Source organism: Cydia fagiglandana, chromosome 4, assembly GCF_963556715.1.
Source record: "Cydia fagiglandana chromosome 4, ilCydFagi1.1, whole genome shotgun sequence".
NCBI lineage: Eukaryota > Metazoa > Arthropoda > Insecta > Lepidoptera > Tortricidae > Cydia > Cydia fagiglandana.
Window position 1 is genome coordinate 21311551 of NC_085935.1, and position 21201 is coordinate 21332751.

Here is a 21201-nt window from a genome sequence, read left to right on the forward strand (position 1 = left end):
GACAGCTTGTTGTACCCAGCGCCAGCGTGTAAGACGACTAGGGTTTTCGTCGATCAAAGAAACGTCCGGTAGGGCCGTTAGGGGCTCGCCGATTAAGAAATGAGCCGGCGTAAGAGGCAACGGATCGGAAGAGTCTGAACTTAACACGCAGAGAGGACGACTGTTAAGTACCGCTTCGATTTGACAGGTCAGCGTGTGCATAGAATCATATGTTTGCGTCTGTGTACCTATTACGCGATATAAATGGGTTTTGAAACTCTTAACAGCCGCTTCGAATAGTCCACCGAAATGGCTAGCATACGGTGGCTGAAAATGCCAAGTTAATCCTTGTTTTAAAGTTTGTTGGTTGAGAGCGCTCATGACCGAATCGTTACGTAAGAACGCGTATAATTCTTTAAGATAATTATTACAACCAACAAAGTTACGTCCGCAATCGGTATATATATCTGTACAATATCCTCGGCGGGACGTGAAACGACGCAACGCAGCTAAAAAACCTTCTGTGGAAAGTTCGGAAACTAACTCAAGATGTACAGCCTTAACGCTCATACATACGAAAACTGCAACATAACATTTTATTACTTTTGCATTACGAACTTTATTAGCGCGAACGTAGAATGGCCCGCAAAAATCGCACGAAGTTTTACTAAATACGCGCGCGGGGCGCAAGCGAACCGAGGGAAGCATGCCCATGCGAGGTTGCACGCGAGGGGGGCGTGCGCGAAAACATGGAATACAACGATGCACGCGTAGACGTACAATGTCGCGACCCGAAATAATCCAATATCGCTGTAAGAGCGAGTTTTGCACGCACTGCGGACCGGCATGCAATTCGTGTATGTGAGCATTGTCAATAATAAGATTTGTAAGAGGATGTCGTTTAGGTAAAATTAATTGATGTTTTGACTCATAAGGTAAAATCGATTTATGAATACGTCCGCCGACGCGTAATAATCCCTCACTATCTAGAATAGGCGCGAGACGCCGCAAACGTAACGAAGGGGATTTATTTGACGAAATATTTTTTATGTCGTCTTCGAACACTTGTTGTTGCGTAATCATTATAAGTCGCTTTAATGCAAAGTGGTACTCTGGTACGGTGATGTACTCAAGGAGCGTTTGGTTATGTTTTCTACATTTGTTGTAAAAACGAAATATTAATGCCGTGACGCGAACTAATTTACCTAGCGACGAAAATCGCGTAATAAGAGTATCATCGTCCGGGGAAGTAGGCAATGTGGACACACATGCGCAATTAATATTTGTTGATTCAATTTTATTACGTTTTTCCTCCGCTGTGTTTACTACCGGTTTTTGTATAGGCCAGGAGTCGTGACTTTGTTGGAGCCATGTGGGACCATGGAACCACAAGTCATTTTGTACGAGCGCGGCGGGCAACAGACCGCGCGACGCCGGGTCAGCGCTGTTGTCAGCTGACGGGACGTGACGCCAGCAGCTCGCCGGGACACGGGACAAAATCTCACTGGTGCGATTAGAGACAAACGTTTTCCATTCGTGCGGGGGTGACTTAAGCCACGCGAGCGCGACGGAACTATCTGAATACGCGTACACTTGATCGGGGCGAATGCGATCACCGTAAATGCGCATTACTCTTTCTATCAACTTTGACAGGATCACGCATCCCATTAATTCCATTTTCGGAATAGTAAGGCGAATCCGAAGTGGAGCTACTAGTCAATCTGTGTAAGAATGTCCTATAATATTTATAAACACATGCGGCATACGCAATTTGACTTGCATCTGCAAATCCGTGAATTTCGATTGAATCGAAGTCGTCAGTATTAAAAATATGACGAGGAAATGAAACTTGAGATAAGAGCGGGAGCTCGCTAACAAAACTCGTCCACGAGTTAACTATATCGATAGGGGCTTCTGAGTCCCAAGGAACTTTTGCTAACCATAGCAATTGAATTAAATGTTTGGCAAACAATGTCACCGGAGATAATAACCCGAGTGGGTCGTAAATTTTTGCAATTTCCGAGAGAATAGCCCGCTTCGTACAGGCCCGAGAAGTACTTTGTACTTTGAAACTAAATGAGTCTGATCCCGGATTCCATTGAAGTCCAAGGACTTTGGCCCCTTTGTCATTTTCCATTTCGGCAAAATGAACATTTTCGCGCCGCTCACCATGAGAATCTGGGGATCGCGTAACAGCGAGAATAGCTGGCGAGTTACTTTGCCATTTACGTAATTCGAACCCGGCCGTGGCACAAATACCTATCAGCTCCTGCTGCAGAGCGAGGGCCTCGGCTGTGGTATCTGCACCGGTTACCACATCGTCGACAAAGACGTCAGTTAGTAACACTGGTGAGGCGCGCGGGAAACGCTCAGCTTCGTCGTGAGCTAGCTGTTTAATTGTGCGTAACGCGAGATAAGGGGAACTACTTATACCGAATGTAACGGTACGAAGCCTATAGTCGCGCAGAGGCTCCTCGGGCGATTGGCGCCAAAGGATGCGCTGAAAATCCCTATCACTTTCACGCACCAGAATATTGCGATACATCTGTTTGATGTCGGAACAAAATGCTATGTTATGCAATCTGAATTTTAGAAGAACGTCAACAATGTCTAAGTGTAACTTAGGACCTGTTAACAAAACGTCATTTAACGAGTGTCCACTTGTCGTGCGACACCCAGCGTCGTAGACTACGCGCGTGCGTGTAGTTTCGGAAATTTTTGACACACAATGGTGAGGTAGGTAATAACTCGCGCCAGCGGGGGGGTTATCGTCCGCGAGCTCCATGTGGTTGAGATCCACGTACTCCTGGAGGCAAGCGTGGTAATCCGCCTTCAACTGGGGGTTACGTTCTAGACGGTATTCCAATTTATGGAATCGTGCTAGGGCAATTTGCCGAGACTCGCCGAGCGGCGGTGCATCGGGCTTGAATGGCAGAGCGACCATGTATCGCCCTGTTTCATCACGCGTATGCGTCTTTTGAAAAAAGGATTCGCATAGCTTTTCTTCGGGAGTGTAACTCCGCATCTCTGGTACTGACTCCAGCTCCCAAAACTTCTGAAGATTGTCGTTGTCAAACGACGTAAAGCAAGTATGGCGTGGAGTCGAAACATCGGAAGTAAAGTTCACTTTACCTCCTAGCAAATAACCAAATACACTGTTAATTGCGGTGGGCGTGCCAGGTTTGCCTCTGACAATGCCATCGCGAACAATATCCATGAAAATGTCCTCGCCGAGTATCATGTCGACCGGCTGAGGTTTATGAAATTCAGGGTCGGCTAAAGCGAGTCCCTGCAAGTGAGGCCAATCAGCGAGAGGTGCTAGTGGTACACTAGGCATTTGACGGGTTAACTTCGCCAGAATAGACGCCTCTAACGGAATGATTGGATTTTGTTTGCCCTTAGGCGAAATTGAGCACACGAAGGTACCCCTAGGTTCCAGCGGCAAGTCGCCGACACCGACCAGCGGCTCGCTAACATGTTGCCGCGGTAAATTAAGTCGTTGCATACACGATTCTGTAATCAGAGCTGCTTGTGAGCCCCTATCTAACATACAGCGAATCGTAGCAACTTTGTTGCCTTCGTAATAAAGGTCAACCATCGCTGTTGATAATAAAACCGTGCTAGGTTGTTTCCTTAAACTACCTAAACTCTGTTCATTCACGCCGTGAACTGCTGACGGGCTGCTAGGGCCGGGCTGCTCCGTAAGAGCGAGCGAGACGGCACCCGAGTCCGTAGCTTCATTGATAATCGGTTGCGGAATGTTTGATTCTAAATGAATTAAAGTATGGTGTCGTTTATTGCACTTACGACACTTGAAACTGGATTTACAATTCCTTAAGTCGTGCCCGGGGCATAAACAATTGTAACATACATTGTTTGTTTTAACAAATGCAAATCTATCTTTCACTGATAGGTCTAAAAATTCTAAACATTTATTAAGGGAGTGCATTCCTTTACACTTCAAGCAAGATCGAACCTTATTTGTATCGTCGTAAGGTCGACTTTGGGCTGACGTCGCAGTTGTTGCAAAAACACGCTTGGGTGTTATTTGATTCGAATTTATATTTGTGTTATTTTTACTACTTAAGGAATTGTTTCGAGTGGACTGTGTATTGGAAACTGAAATCATCTGTTCCGCTGAAAGTTCGCGTTCGAGGAAAGTAATTAGGCCTTGAACTTTAGGTATTTCGCCCGGGTTAGTTAAGGAACGTTCATATTCTTTTCATGTATTCACGGGAATCTTACGTAATAATAAATTTAACAGAACGAAGTCCCATTCCTTAACCGGAAAGTCCATTACTTCCAGCGCCTTTATGTTTTCGTGATAAACATTAAGTAAATTTCGCATAGCAACAGCTGATCGCGCGGAACAAATATCTATATCGAACAACTTATCCAGATGTTGTGATGCGATAATGCGTTTATTGTCATAACGGGACTTTAGAATATCGAGCGCAATTGTATAATTACTTTCCGTTATGGGAATCGATTTAATTAAATTATGTGGCTCGTTTTTGACTGAAAGGAGCAAATACCTAAACTTCTCCGCATCCGTGTAGGCATTGTTATTGTGTACCAGCGATTGAAATAAATCGAAAAAGGCAGGCCAACCAGTCGGTTCGCCGTGATATTCGGGAAGCGATAATTTTGGTAAATTTCGACGATCGTTGCTAAGCGTTTCGTTGGGGGTAAGCGCGCGGCTCGCGCGACGCCTTTCTACGTCTACCTCCTTTAGGTTATTTAAATGTGTAACTATCGCGTAATACAAATCGTTAAAATCGTTACGAATCTTAATATTGGCTTCTTTGTTGAAGCTTTGCAATTTAATTAACGCTTTTTCGATTTTAGTTTGAATCTTAGTAAACTTTCGCTGATGCACTGTTAAATCTGTAGTTCTTGAACGAAATTGATCTGTATTTGTCGCTGCGAACTGTAATGTTGTCTTTAATTCGTCGAGAATTAGATCTCGTTCGAATATGTCTTGTGTAATACACGATGTGTCGGCTTCAGTATTGCCGTCTGTAGGGTTAGGAACCATTTTGCGAGACAAAGATGGCGGCAATGACAATACTAAATTGAACTACGAACGTGTCTAAACGAAAAACTGGGTACGAAATACCGCAAAAAATCGCAAAATACAAGAGCAACACAACCAGAGAAAGAAAAATCCGGATCGAACGGATCAAAAAATTATGTAGCTTCGATAAATTGAGAGCGACTTACATAAATCCAGTAGCACCTTAGCAGACCTCGTGGTGCTCTGCTTTATCGACAGCTGCATATATCCATAGGGGGCACTGGGTCACTAATAAGTCTCTGGTTGATTTTCACTTAAATCGCAGCGACGGGACTCGAGATATGAATTATTTTAATCGGAGCGCGGCGCACTCGCGGCCATTGGGATTTAACGGCAGGAGAAGTTTTTTTTATCCTCGCTAGGTGGCGCGGTGGTAGGTCGCGCCGGAAGTAAAGGCTTTGAGATAAATGCAGTTGCCAGTTCAAAATATCTAGCTACAAAGTACACGAAAATATATTCTTTACTAATTGTGTTGCTTTGTATGTATAAGAAAAATACCTATTTAAATATGCATAGAAATTGATTAATACTAATCTGTTCCTCTACGGAACACTATATATTATAATAATATGTGCGCATATCTCATCTCGTTACAGTAACATCCCTAATTGGGTAATTCTTGTAACGTTGTCAAGTCGTTATTCTGTCGTCGTACAGCATTTTACAGCGGCAACCTAATTGAATCGGGTGAATTTCCCTACAGCGCCGACCACTGCTAGTACACGTCTTGTGCATGCATTCTGCATAGTTAAATAATACTAATTAGCGAGCACCTTTTAGGATGCACTGAAATACGTCCAAGGAAACTCGCTTCATAGTGTTTTTACGTTTTGAACCTTCTCACATTGGAATAGAGTGCAATCTAGCTTGAATTTTCATGGAGTTGATTGCGGCTATTTCGGCAATGATCTTTCGCCTACTCGGCTTCGCTATTAAAGCTAGGCATAATAGCTTTGACGGCCGTTCCAGTAAGGTAAGGACCGGTATTTTATAGGCATGAATCTGGACTAACAATTTCAAACTAAAGAATTATTAGGAAATTATTTTGCTTGGTGATTCTTCTTTCTTTAAGTACCTAGTTGACCGAAGCGAAGCGAAGGTCTACGTTTTGACTCGGGCATTTTGCTTTCGTATGTCCGGATGTTCTCCTCTACAGGTCGCAATTCTTAACCGATTCTCGTGAAATTTTGTGACCGAATTTTATGACTAAATAAAATTTTTTTGTCAATCCGGTTTTTGGAATTTTTTAAAAATGGCGGAGTCGTGATACCTGGCGCCTAAACAAATAGTCGTATCGATATCATAAGCCTATTTTCTTTTTGAAACATGTTTACAGAGTTAATAGCAAAAAATGCAGAAAAAAATTATCGCTGGTTTAGGCGGTATTTAGATATTTAATTTTAACTAATTTTAATTTGAGAAGGAGTAGCTAAATTTCGTCAACCCATCTAAGAACTATTTGGCTCAGTTTGTAAACGTTCGCTTTTTCTGTTTGCACAGAGGGTCTGGGTTCGATCCCCAGTAATTGTATGCTGGGATATTATAACTTTTTGTATTTTTTTACACATAAATTTCGTATTGTTTTTCTTTAATTTACTATACACCGTGTTTTTATTGAATTCCGTTAACTTCGGGGTATAGTTAAGTACGTTTATAAGAACTAAATGGCATAGTTAATTTTCAAAAAAAAAATTTTTTTTTGTTTTCTTTTTTGTTTTTTTTTTTGTTTAAAAAGTAATTAAATTTAGCATATAGCGTTGTTGTAACACGGGCATTACATTTAACTCAACCAAACAATTGAAATCTGTAACATATCAATGTCATTTCGTACATCAATCGACCGAGATTGTACTTAAGTTTAGTAGCAAATGTATGAACTCATTCTAAACACTAATTAATATGTAAGCCGGCCCTAAGGCAAGTGTACACGCTTGTAGAGGCCTTATAGTAAAAAAATAAATTATGGATTATCTCCGAAATGGACTTAATTAGAACATCGGTGTCTTTGAGAAAGTTACTTGATTTAAGCTCAGGAATGCACCCTTGAAATTAACGGAAATCAAAAAAAACACGGTGTATTTAAAGTTCTTAGCACCATGTTATTTCAAGCTCTGCTCGCGAGGTCTACAGCTCAGATTAAATGTCCAAAAATTCAGAAAATTTGTATCGCTGGTTTTGGCGGTATTTAGATATTTCGTTTTTACTTGAGAATGAGTAGCTAAATTTCGTCAGCTTTAGTAAGAACTATCATGGCGCATTTTGCAAACGTTCGCTTTTTTTGTTTGCATCGGGAGGTCCCTGGTTCCATCCCCAGTAATCGTATGCTGCTACACAACTTTTTGTATTTTTTTATACTTAAATTTCGTATCAATTGTTGTTTTTTATTTTATTATTTTATTTTGAAAAGCGCGGGCTAAGCGTATTCGTTTAATTTTTGCAAGAGATGATGGCTTTTTGCGCTTTAAAGAAAATTTGATTCTTGAATATACGGCGCCCATACCTTTGGCCTCCATGCTCGTCTAGATGGCGACACCATTTTATATTTAACAATTTTTACTCATATCAGTAAAAGAACATGGGTCAAAATCATATGGCGTTCTAAAAATAAAAAAAATCATTTATCCATACATATATACATTTATTGATATTTTTTATTCATTTTCATTTTAATCCTGTATCGAAAGATGGCAGTAAATTTACAGCACTGATTTACAGTGACTACAAAATTTAGTATGACAATAACCCTCTACTATAGGGACCGTGCGCGTTGGAGGGTCTGCCATCTTGTGGCCTAAATCGGAAACATGTACATTGCCAAAGCAAGTTCTACCATCTACCGTTCTTGTAGGTACGTTTCCTAATGCATAGGTGCATAGTATAGGTTCTGTCATCTTGTGGGCTACATCGGAAGCATAAACGTCACATTTACGCCTCACGCCAAAAATCTGACGGCTCCTATGCCGCCCCCTATAGTTCACGCACGCCCCTTATAGGGACCGTGCGCGTTGGAGGGCCTGCCATCTTGTGGCCTGAATCGGAAACATATGTGCACATGTACATTGCCAAAGCAAGTGCTACCTTCAACCGTTCTCGTAGGTACGTTTTCTTGTGCATAGTAGGTTCTGCCATCTTGTGGGCTACATCGGAATCATAAACTAGACATCTACGCTTCGCGCCAAAGATCTGACGGCTCCTGTGCTGCCCCCTATAGTTCATGCACGTCCCCTATACAATCTATTCTCTTTAGAATTTAGATTAGTTAGATATTTAAATTCTTACTCGAAATAAGTAAGCAAATTTCGTCAGCTCAACTAAATGCTATCATAGCGCAGTTGGAACTCTGCCGCTTATAAGCAGGGATATGGGATAGGTACCCAGTTCGATCCCCAGTAAATGCAACTTTTTTTATTGACCGAAGCGAAGCGAAGGTCTACGTTTTAACTCGGGCGTTTTGCTTTTGTATGTCCGGATGTTCTCCTCTACAGGTTGCAATTCTTAACCGATTCTCGTGAAATTTTGTAACCGAATTCTATGAACCGATAAAAATTTTTTGTCGAGCCGGTTTTTGAAAATTTTTCAAAATGGAAAAGTTGTGATAGCTCGCACTTATACAAATAGTCGTATCGGTATTATAAGAGTGTATTCTTTTTGAGACATGTTTACAGATTAAATGTCGAAAAATTCAGAAAATTTATTTCGCTGGTTTTGGATATTTAGTTTTTACTTGAGAATGAGTAGCTAAATTTCGTCACCTCATGTAAAAACTATCATGGTGTATTTTGCAAACGTTCGCTTTTTTTGTTTGCACGGAAGGTCTGGGTTCGATCCCCAGTAATTACATATATGCTGGGATATAAGTTTTTGTATTTTTTAACACTTAAATTTCATATCAATTGTTGTTTTTTATTTTATTTTTTTATTTAAAAAAATTAAAAACTTCGTATTTTTTATTAATCAAGCGCGGGCTAAGCGTATTGTAAGCAGGTTCGATAGATAAGGTTTTAATTGTCAAATTAGATTCTCTAAATTCTTCTAAACAACGGCGCCATACATTTACTCAGTTTTAAGCTCTGCTCGCGAGGTCTACAGCTCACAGAGCCACTAGTCTAATAAAGATGGATCGGAGTAATCCACAAGAAGTAAAAAGAAATACCTTTTTGCTATATTTGTCAAATTTGTAGGAATATACAAACCTGACCTAATATTATCCCCTGCTTATACGTCGTCAACCGTGTGAGGAAACGCGCAAATCGTCCTTTAGGAGCACGAATGAGTTCATCAGACTCTAAGAGACGGTAGACGCAGATATTTTATTTAGACAGGGCTGTTTGTTCGCGAAGCTTTTCACAGCTGCTCTGTTGGCTGACCAGCAAAACTCTTTTACGCATGTTTACTGCAAATTTAGGTGTTAATTAAATGAGAAAAGGATCTCTGGATGTAAGAAGGCGATATAGCTCTTGTAAGCAATAAACGAATACATGCAAACAGAAATTCGAAAGTTCTATTGAGATTCAGGACTTCTCTGTACGAAAACTTATATAACCATATCTTCTGTTAGAAAATAAAAATATCCAGAAAATAAAAATACACTTACAAATAAATTGTTAAAAAATATGTCGAACAGTGACAATTAATCCTTTTAAGCTAAGACTTCAACTATAATCATGATCCGCTTTTCCACACGAAAAAGAGGGATAAGCCCACAGCCGCTGCAAACCAGTTAAAGAATAGCCACAAGTCTCGCAGGCCCAAATGGCTGGATAAAAACATTGTCGCCGCCGCTGGTCCCTTCCATAATGCGCTCTCATTAACGGACTCCCGAGGGCTCCGGAATAGTACGGGAAATAAAATATAGCGAGAAGGGCTCATGCTTTACGTTGGACATTAAAATAATGATGTTTGCCTTTTAGCCACGGATGTTCGTACAGGTACTAATTTGCGGAATAATAATGTAGGTATGAGGAACTTGGAATTTTTACCGACATTTTGTCTGGTCTATATACATGGTTCGTTATTTATTTAACAATACTTAATTTGAAATTTAATATCATGTAGTCTACGTTACGCTCCTGGTTATTCGAGGGGTCTTATGCAGTTAGTGTGTATACTAAACCCCTCGAGTTAGTGTGTATACTAAATGTAGTGCGCCCAATCCTTACGATGAGTTACCTTAATGTAACTTACCTGGGCACGCTCTCGCCCGCAGAGTAGACCTGCAGCAGAAAAGTCTGAGGCAGACCACCGTCGAAGCCGGCCAGGCATGCCACTTCCACTGATTCCGCCGTCTGATTCCATAAGGAGCAGTTGCGAGGCGGATGCGGTTTGCCTGTACAACAATGAATGTTTAATGAAATTGTCAACCTATTGGAAATCTGTTGAATAATCTGTTAATGGTAACATTCCATTTCTAACCGCAACTGCACTACCGGTACTGAACGCGTCGCTGTCATTGTTAATTTCCATAGTAAAATTGACAGTAATGCAGCTGTCGTTGGAAATGAAATGTTACACTAAGACGTTAGGTACAGTTCCTGACAGCGCTTAAGGCAAGGCAAAGAATGACAATTCCTGGGAAGAGGTAAAGTTTTCTATAATAATGAGATTTGATATTGAGAGCCGAGGTTCAAGGTATGACTTCCAAATTGACAGCATGCCGCTTGGCAAAAATTATACTCATCAAAAACATTCGATCATGATTCATGATTTTACTATCAATTTTAGAAGCCCAGGAAGTTTATTCTATCTATCTAGTAAGTAAAATCTTGTTTTCTTGGCTTACCAGCAGCTACCATTTGGAAGACACAGGGCGCGAGCTGCGAGCCCACCTCGTTGGACGCCGAGCAAGATAACGTGCCGTAGTCCAAGTCCGCCACCGGCGTATATCTATACACACAAGGTTTCCAACATTGACATTGTAAACAAGGTTTGAGACAAAGATATTCTTAAAATTTTTGTAACTCATCTTGAGAATTGTGACGTAGGAAAAAGTACTTCGAGACCATTAAGGGAGCAGTATTGAAACTTGGTTTCTTAGTTAATTATTTACTGAACATGTTATACTATTAGAGGTACGAGTATTAGAACAAATTAAATTATTTTCAGAAAATAAATATCTATCCGGTTTGATTCCAGCCTGGGGCACTGGAGGCCTTGGTCACTTTTTCTTAGTATGTGACATTTATTTCAGTTTAAAAATTATTCGAAATTTGATACACAATCATTCTAGAAGGGTAACTGTTTATTTCATTTTTTGTGGAAGAGTCTAGTCTCTCAAAAAAAAATTAAGACCTTAGTGGAAAAAGATATCTTGTGGGTTCATTCTATTCAGCCTTCTGGGGACACTGCCCATCAGCAGTGACTTGGGGGACGTTTTTTATTTATAGGCTTTTTATTTTAAGTTTATTTAGTTTAGAGATAGTTTGTATTATTATTTTTAAGCTAATTTAATGTTTTATATTTACTTAATAGTGTTGTAATAAATATTTTTTCCTCTATTATGGATATTGGACATCATTGATCTTCATTGTTACTTGTTACTTACTTCAGGCTACTAGCGCTGCCGTTGGACGTATACCGGTCGGCAGCCACATCTATGGTCTCTCCCGAGTTGTTGAACTTCCACTTGAACACAGCTGCAGGTGGGTCTGCGTCGACTTCGCACACGATGACTACGGCTTCGCCCCGCGCCGCGCCGACTACGGACACGCCGGAGGGCGAGCCAGCTCCGGTGCGACATGATGGTGCGTCTGAAGACATGAATACAAATTGGAACGTACAATAAACAAACATTAATATTTCCATGTATTTTGTATTCCTGTATAGGTAGGCTATTCTATTTTCGTATCTTATAACTAGGTACTTTTGAGTTAACTGCGTAAATCTCAGAATTGCAGAAATTTCATTTATATTCAGCAAAGCTTTAGAGATTCTTGTTCATGTCGAAATATATGTGTTTGCTGCGTTAGTAGATATATATCAATCAATCAATCAATCAAAATATACTTTATTCATGTAGGCCTAGCAACAAGCTCTTATGAATCGTAATTAATCTTAATCTAATTATCAGAGCAATTTATTGATGTTAATATTATTCCATAATAAAATTGGATTATTATACATGTCAAATTTAACACTAAGAATTTCACAAAAGGATCGTCAAACATTAAAAAAAAATGGTATAAAAAAATACTAGTCTAGAATTTCTAGAATAAAATCTAAATGTCAAAAAAAAGCATAAGTAACAAACAAGTAGATAATATTACATCGGAATATCCATTTCCTCATCAATAATCAAATATACCTAATAAATAAATAATCATTTCGAATAACAATTAATCTCACGTTGTATTATCATTCATGTAGTCCTGTGTGGTATAATAAGCTTTGGAAATAAGTTTACGCTTTACATAATTCTTAAATTTATTAATAGATAATTCAGTAATATGGTTTGGAAGTTTATTATAAAATCTTACACAATTACCCATGAATGATTTTTTAATTTTATGGAGCCGAGTGAAGGGCACTGCGAACTTATGTTTATTTCTAGTATTAATATTATGGATTTCACAATTTTTCCTAAAATTTACAATATTTTTATGTACATACAGAATATTCTCATAAATGTATTGACAGTGCACTGTCATTATGTCAATTTCCTTAAATTTATCTCTAAGTGAGTCTCTATGGTTCATTTTGTATATTGCTCGAATAGCCCTCTTCTGCAGAACAAAAATGGTATTTATCTCTGAAGCACCGCCCCACAGTAAAATACCATATGCCATAATGCTATGGAAGTAACTAAAATATACTAATCGAGCTGTTTTCACATCAGTTAACTGACGGATTTTGCTCACTGCAAAAGCTGCAGAGCTCAGTCTATTCGAAAGAGTAGCAATATGGGGACCCCACTGGAGTTTAGAATCTAAAGTTATACCAAGAAAAACTGTACTATCAACTAATTCCAATTCCTCATCCTTCACAATGACACTTGCTTGCACATGCCTTACGTTACTACTAGTGACAAACTTAATACATTTAGTTTTTTTCTCATTTAACATTAAATTATTAACATTGAACCAATTTACTACTTTTGAAATAGCATAATTATAACAGTAAAGGGGTTAATTATTTCTCCAAATTACGTGCTCATACATGGGTTTTAATAAAATGTTCATTCGTATTTTTTTTGTTCTTTATCCTCATTTGACTCTTATACATATACAAATTCATTAGAAAAATAATTTTGTTATGGGATTGATCACCACCAGACCGTCTTCTAAAATACCCAGTTGGAAATGGAGTAATTTCTAAGGTATACTGTCTATACCAGCAACAACGAACATAAGAAAAAAACGATTAGGTACTCTGCTGTATTGCAAGTTTTTGGAGACCTACATATTAACGTGACAAGCTTCACCAGAATTATAACTTATATGGCTTTAGACTATTATTTCACTGAGACTGATCCAGTGGACCGGACAAGTATACTTAGATGACAACAAATGCTATTGGTTGATTTCTCTCATCTCCATTACGTCTCCTTAAAAGCAGCAAGGCTGGAAAGGCTGGATTTTCCTCAGTGGAAAAGCAGCCTTATCGATGCTTGAAAAACGGCAGTACCCACCCCAATACAATTCCCGTGCAATTGTGCCGCCTTTGAAGAGTTGCCGGCGGTCCCGACTCGCAGACTTTGATCAAGTGCGAGCGCCGCGACACATGCAGTGATAAATTAATCGCGATTAACATCAGCCCGCCCCACACACCGTATTTTACTTCATTGTAAGGAATCAATTCCCTCCAGTTTGAATGTCGGCATCATTACCAAGTTGCGTCTAATAAACGCGTTCTCGACATCACTTGGGTGTGATCAAAGCGAAAATATTCAAATTACGAGGAGCGCTCAAAGAAGCTCATTGTACAGACGAATTACGCTTGAAACAAAACATTCCTTACTGTTTCGAAGACTTCGTTGGAGGAGCCGGGTCAGTCACGTAGCTCGCTCTCTTTAAGTGAACGGTGACACCGAGTGTATCGTACGTTAAGCGGTGCGATCCTCCACGGCACGTATGTGAGACGAGAATAGTTTAATGTAATAAGATTTTCCTTATGCCTTATGCTTAGCTACTTTTGTAGCGCATCTCCTTTTAGGTAACTGGTTACAAGTTTTGTCATCAAAGCCAGGCCAAGGTATGGTTAGACCGGACCGATGAAGCATCATACTCAGTCCATCTATGAAATTTTACTTTAATTCAGTCTTTATGTTGTATCTTCTGGTTGTATAACTTCTCTTATTTAACTATTTGTCACTGTAACTATGTTATTTTATGTTTCTCTTCTTTTTGTCTGTTACCTGTCGTGATTCTTCTCCCTTGATGGTCTCATCGGAGGATCGTATAATTCTATTCTATTCAAAGTAATTTGGCAGGGCTACCCGAATTTTCAATGTTTGTTTACTATTCTTCTGTTGAGTTTTTTATTATTTGTGAGGAATGGCTGCAGGCGTTGGAAGCACTCCAAGTGTCGACCAACAGACTTCTGAACTATGCCGATGAACTTAACTCTCAACCGAATGCAATTTCTGTAGTGAGATAATATTTGTGTCTCTGTCATGTACAACGAGCTGTAAAAGTGCATACTTTATGAATGGAATTAAAAAAATACAGCTGGTGTGTGCCTTTGGAGAGCTCGATCCCTATTTAATTTTGTCACCAAGGTTACGAGGCATTCACAACATTACCTACACATCGCATAGCGCCTGGGCGAGTCCGTGACAGGAGGAAAATTGCTTCCTTGAAGTCGAGCAGCATTGTTTTATCGGAGCCTTTAAAATTGACGCGAGGCGAGGCGTGAATAGTGTTCAGCGACGTGTCATAATTGTAGAAGTATGGTTGCGTGTCAACATCACACAAAAAAGCCAACAACAAAGTTTGATAATAAAAAATGAATCACAGAAATAACCGCTTCGATCCGGCGCCAAGTTACCCGAAACAATTTAAAATGCAAAAGGAGCCGACGATTGTTACAATTAATTTGAAGATCTCTTTTAATATTGATGCAAGGTCGGACCGGCCGTTGGCAAGCCTACATATTAAATTGTAATTGAGCGCGATGGGTGAGCGGCCCGGGAAGTACGGAAAACTATGGCCACCGCTAATTGCCTTTAGAAGCAAGCGTCGAGCGCTCACTTTGTTGTTGACCCAAATTCTAACAGCTACGAAATTCACGCGAAAATGCTGCGTAGATGTTGAAATTGATTCAAGTATGTTGATATACCCTTAACGGTTCAAGAATTTATGCCAAAATTGTTAGAGAAATCGAAGTCAAACATTCCAAATTGAGGGCCCTTCGAAATATGCAAATCGGTAGTCTCAGCGCTATACCCACTAATTGTATTTAGGACACGGAACCCCTTTACATGAGCGCGCTGAAACTTCCCGTCGGAATAGAAAGTAATTAAAGGGCAATAAGTAGCCGTAAAGAGTGCACGGGACGCGGCGATGCGATAAAAACGGCCCGTAATGGCCAATCGTCTCTCCGAGTAACTTCATTACAAAACAATTCGCCGAGCAACAACAATTTATTACCGCATCCCGAGTAATGCGCCATTAAATGTGCCGTCTTGTTGTGACGGTACACACCTGCGGCGACTCTTATTTAATTTATATCCATTATTTCTCTTCGGTGCTTAATCACTGCCGCGAAATCCGCTTTCTAATTGACCATTGTTTAGAAATCCTTTCAGATACTTTAAGCGGTGCCAGGTACAATTTGAAGTATTTCCCCACCGATTGCTCCATTGTTATGACTCGCCTGAAATGTTGAGCGTATCGGGCGCGCGAATGATCGCTTAATTCGAATAAAAAAGGCAAGAACTCCATTTAGTCTTAAATTGCTAAGCAACGAAGTCGAGTCGTTGTTTTCTTTCAGACGGCAAACGTCGGGGAAAAACAATTAGAGGAAAGTTTGCTGGAGGCGTTTCTGGGTGTGGGGGAGACGTAAGTTAGAATCTGGGTTGCGGAAAGCCGTATGTGATTATGGAAGTCTTCTGGAGATGCGACTTTTTGGCTTGAGTTTAGTGATAAAGGCCCGCGCCACGTGGCCGCGAGGCGCTACTGCGGTTGGTGCGATTAATGAATTGGGCGCATTTGAGCGACTCAGCGCTGAGCGGTAATGAGCGCTGCTCACGAGTTAAGGATGGCTCATATTACACCGACGTCTTTCTGGGTAAGTTCCTGTCATATTCGCACATTTTGCGGTATTATTTTTGGAACTTACAGGATTTTGGCTGGTTAAACTTCCAATAGGTAACTAGTTCGCCGTGTAGCGGATGACATTTGAGCTGAATGACCGAGCGTTTGTATTACCAACAGCTGTCTGTATGTTTGTATGTCTGTCCGGATATCCTGCTGTTCTCCTCTACCTGTCATATTTTACCTATATTTTTTTTTGTAGATTTAGTTTATAAACAGTTCCAATTGACGGAACCAAGTGGGTTCACGAGGTCTACAGATTACAGAGCCACTAGTTTATACTAGTAGCAAGTCATAATTTAATTTCATTTAATTTTTATAATATCGATGATTGTTGAGAATACAGTGGACTAAAATAATTATTCACTGCTATCTAGATAGGTTCTCTGTTCGTAGGCGCTTTTCGCTACAAACGGGAAAACCCGTGTCGCCTATGTGAGATACGTAGTATAAAAACAAAGATCACACTTACATTTTTACGAGATGGTTCACTTTTGCTAAGCTAATACGTACTTATATCGAAATAATAAGTTAGAACTGCTGTTCAATAACACAACTACCCTCCATGTATATTTCTTGACCATAACTGTCAGAACATAAGTAAGGTAAATAAAGTATTTTATAATAATAAGCCATGATATTAAATTTGTATTAGTTTGCGTTAATTATTCTATAATAAATTAAACTAAATGCAGCAAATACATTTGTTGAATTGAATTATTATAATAACCGGATGTGCAGGAAACATCTTACTTGTTATTCCCACCAAGAAGTGGTAGAAGGGGTGAAGTCTAATCGAATATAAGCGGGTGTCTGACAGTTGTGGGTCACTTCTCAGTTGGAGAGCTACGACGACGAACGAAGTTAAGTGTCAATTTTATTTAATTGTGATTTTATGACTTGTTATAAATTTCTGTATGTTTTCTTTGTGTTATAGTCTGATGGTATGTACGTTACAATCTTTAATGTGAATATAACCCTTTGATGAGTTTTTAATAGTTACTATGTAACGTATATTCCAACTGATTACGGTGTAATACATCATGTGGCTTATTGCTCGATCTTTATTACTATTTTAAACTATGCCAAGTGTGTACGTTAAGGTAGCCAGTACTAACTATTAAGCCACCAATATTTATTACGCATAAAATAATATTTTTGTGAATGATGTGATAATAAAGCCGATTAATTGTTCCGTAAATCTACAATATACTTTTACTTACAATCTGCTTATATAAATATATTACTTAAATAATGTCTACCATTTTTCATATTCTAAACCTTGTAGTTGTCGCTATAATAAATACATTACTTTGAGCAATAATTAACTAGTCTTAATTAAAAACTGCCTTACATCCTTATTTCCTATTTTATCAACGATAATACTAAAGTAAATCTGACACCTACGCTCGTAGCGCGTAGCTCGCACTGGCAGTGAATGTGTTGAATTATGATGACTTTGTACTCACATTTAACACGGAAGTGTAGCTCGTTCGAGACAGTCTCTCCCTCCGCGTTGAGCGCGGAGCAAGCATACCGTCCCGAGGAGTGCCTCGTAACTTTCTGCAGCACGAGACTCTGGTTGCTATGGAACACGCGCGCTGACGCGTTGTGGGCTAAAGGCCGGTCCTGTCGACAAAAGAGTTTGGTTAAAGGAAATAACATTTTTGAGCCGCAGATCATAGACATTCTGCCGTATTCGATCAAGATATTCACAAGAGACGACACGTACTAGATCCATTCTAGATACGTTATAGTTTAGATATCAACTAGTTCTCTTTTGCAGCGCAATTCGGCCAACCAATGTCACTTTTACGTTAGAAAGAGTAAGATATCTATTCGATGTGAATTGGATCTCTGAGTCATATCCTGTGGAAATCGTTCAAGAGTATCTCCAGAATCGCGCAAATGTCAAATTTGACAGGTTAGATCTTAAACATATCGTTATCGTATCTTGGTGATGTCTAAAAGATATCTAATAGATATCTATTTCAAAATCCGAATCGGGCCCATTGTATCTGTGTTCACTGTGTTCAGCCGATAACTATTACTAACATTTTTTTCTCGAAATGAATCATGGTGTACGTAAATCTTCAAAGATAGACGCACCGTCGAAGAGTATCGATGATTTTCTCCCTAATTAAAAATACACCTACACACACACATTTTGAATGCACTAAAGAGGCCGGGACATACGGGGGCATATAAGAGTTTGCCAGCGAAGTAAGTAGTTATTGATGACAATGTTGTTTGGAATCCCTTTGCCGGCGCGTTTTATTAAAGCACCAAAACCTTTTGTTTGCGCGCTGCTGCAAGTTCACTTTTTGGGCAAGTATCGTGATTTTACTTATATTGAAACATCCTATAATTTACAAGTTTTCCAAGTACTTATAAAAATACAAGCTTTAATGGGTATCATTGCTTTAGGCCTAATCGCTTACATCTGTTGGTCCTAAAATATTCTAGATATTAAACAAAAGCAATTGCTTCGCTGAAAATATGGGAACATTAAGAATCACCGCTCATCGCGAATGAAACCTCCACACCCGACCATTTAGCATCAAATTACTTTGTAAGTACAGTTTGGACCCTAGCATGTTAAATAAAAACCTAAATGTCCTTATAAAAGGAGGGGGGGGGGGGGCATTACCAGATGTACAAAAGGCCCTCCCATTATTTTCTCGCCGGGCCCACTTGAACGGACAATAAAGGTAGTCGTTATATTCTGAAAAATATTACTCGTTTCTTAACAAAAGGTTTTGGGCATGCACGCGCGTGCCGCCTAGCTCCTAGATAAACAACGCCGAATACGTGATTTGGACAATATAAACAAACCTGCATAGAGTGATAAAAAGAATAACCCGTTTTTATGTTGGGTTTAAAAATAAAGTGGTCGTGAAGGAAATCGGGAATCCATTACCAATCATATATAGAGTTGTGCGTGCTCGTTCACTGAAAAGATTGCTCCAAACTAGTACAATCTCACAAAGGTACTAGGTCGATTTTTCAGTATAATAGTGCACCAAGAGAAACTGAGCTCTTTCAACTTAAGGCTCATTGAGACGGTGCGAGAACTCGCATGCGAGTTTCACTACATTGCGGTATTTGGTTGATCGGATGAATTGGATGTAACCAATAATCCTCAATGTAACTAAAATCGCATGCGAGTTCGCGCGCCGTCTATATCAGCCCTTATGGACTGGCTCCATTTCCAGGAAGAGGAACATGTACGAGTAATACACCTTCGCATGACCAAAGGAGTCAAAGTCTGCTAACTGCAGCTGGTATTTAATAAAACGCAGACCTACCGCATTCGCCACACCTCTATATGTAGACCCAAGAACCCAATTCAGACTTAACGACTTGTTACGGTTTTGATCTTATTTTGATGCGACCTTGAAGATCGCTCACGCTGATTGGTGCACGCGAAATGAAGTGATAGTCGTCCGTGAGATGCGCGCCCATCATCAAGACCTTAAGAGACCATATACATCTCTTAGTAATTGTAATACGTTAGATTGAATTGTTAGTTTTATTTTATAAAATTGTTGATGTTATTATTTTTGCTTTTATGTAAATTCAATGTTGACGTGTAAAAGTGCCCTTGTGGCCTATTTGCTGAATAAATGTTGATGTTGAAGTTGATGTTGACCATTGTTAATGTCCTATCAAAACCATGACGAATTGTTACATTACAATCTACCTCCAGTTCTGTTCGTGCAATTTCGGTGCCGTCGCATGAAATTCTAGGGCCACTTATGTGGTTTGTTTGAATACGCACGCCAATATTGGACCCGGAGGGGGAAGGGGGGCTAGGTACATGAGAGTGGCTTAACGAAGGATACGAAATTTAATTTCTACTAATGAAGTCGCACGGTACAAACAAACCATTTAGGTACGCCCAATGACGCTGTTGTTTCGAAAGGGAGAATAGAAACGTTTTAAAAGCCGGAGTAAAGCGGGCATTAAAATTAAAAATACATCACGGTTTTCGCTTTGTTCTTAATCGGTGGAGAAATATCGGAAAATTGTGATTTCCGGTTCAGACTGGGAAAGTTAAGGATTGCTTTAAAATGTTTTATTAAAAATGAAGTGGATTTATCGAATTGAAGCTTTTTTACCTGACTAACTTAGTTCTTTTTTACTAACTTAGTTTTTTCTAGCGATGTGCCGTTCTCGATAAAAAATAATACTAATTGATAAAAAAAACCATGAGTAAAACAACACAATTGCCCAAACAAGTTATTTGATTGGAAAAGCGTAAACTTAACAAAAGTAAATATGTCATTCCATTAAAAAAATTAAGGTTGTTCATATTTATACGAGTAGGTAACTTATTTGTGCTAATAAGAGAACGTTCTCGAGAAAGTTGGAAATTTTCCGGAAATTTTCTCGGAAAGGAATTCTCAGAAACGAGAACGTTCTCATCGGCACATCACTAGTTCTTTCATCTCCACAATTTTCCTTTATTAAGGCTGATTTAGACGGCGCGCGAACTCGCATGCGATTTTAGTTACTCGTACATTGCGGAGTGTTGGTTACGTCCAATTCAACCGATCGATCAAAAACCGCAATGTAATGAAACTCGCATGCCACTTCTTGCACCGTCTAAATGAGTCCGTAGACATCTTGTTACATTGACTATATTCATATACCTACATATGTATTCTATGTTAAGCATTCCAAGTTCAAAGGTGTGCTCGTTAAAAACGGAAGATGGCCGAAGGCACCATCCCTAAACAATTAGCGCGCCGGACCTTTTTAACGAGAGCTTGTCAGCACGAACCCCGAATAAAACATTAACACAAATGAGAAACAATCGTACCCGCTATTACCAGCACTGCCCCTGAATCTCTTAAAAGTTTAACGCTCGTAAAAATAAACAAATATTGCTCA

General features: G+C 39.5%; 1 protein-coding gene across 1 annotated transcript in view; it reads right to left on the minus strand.

Moving 5' to 3' along the window:
- LOC134664041 (nephrin) overlaps positions 1 to 21201 on the minus strand; it is a 586846-nt gene that overhangs the window by 97549 nt on the left and 468096 nt on the right. The window contains exons 10-13 of the mRNA XM_063520605.1: positions 17775 to 17934; positions 11598 to 11802; positions 10836 to 10939; positions 10241 to 10382 (exon numbers count right to left, since the gene is read on the minus strand). Coding sequence (XP_063376675.1) covers positions 10241 to 10382; positions 10836 to 10939; positions 11598 to 11802; positions 17775 to 17934 — 611 coding nt within the window. The remainder of the gene's footprint in view (positions 1 to 10240; positions 10383 to 10835; positions 10940 to 11597; positions 11803 to 17774; positions 17935 to 21201) is intronic.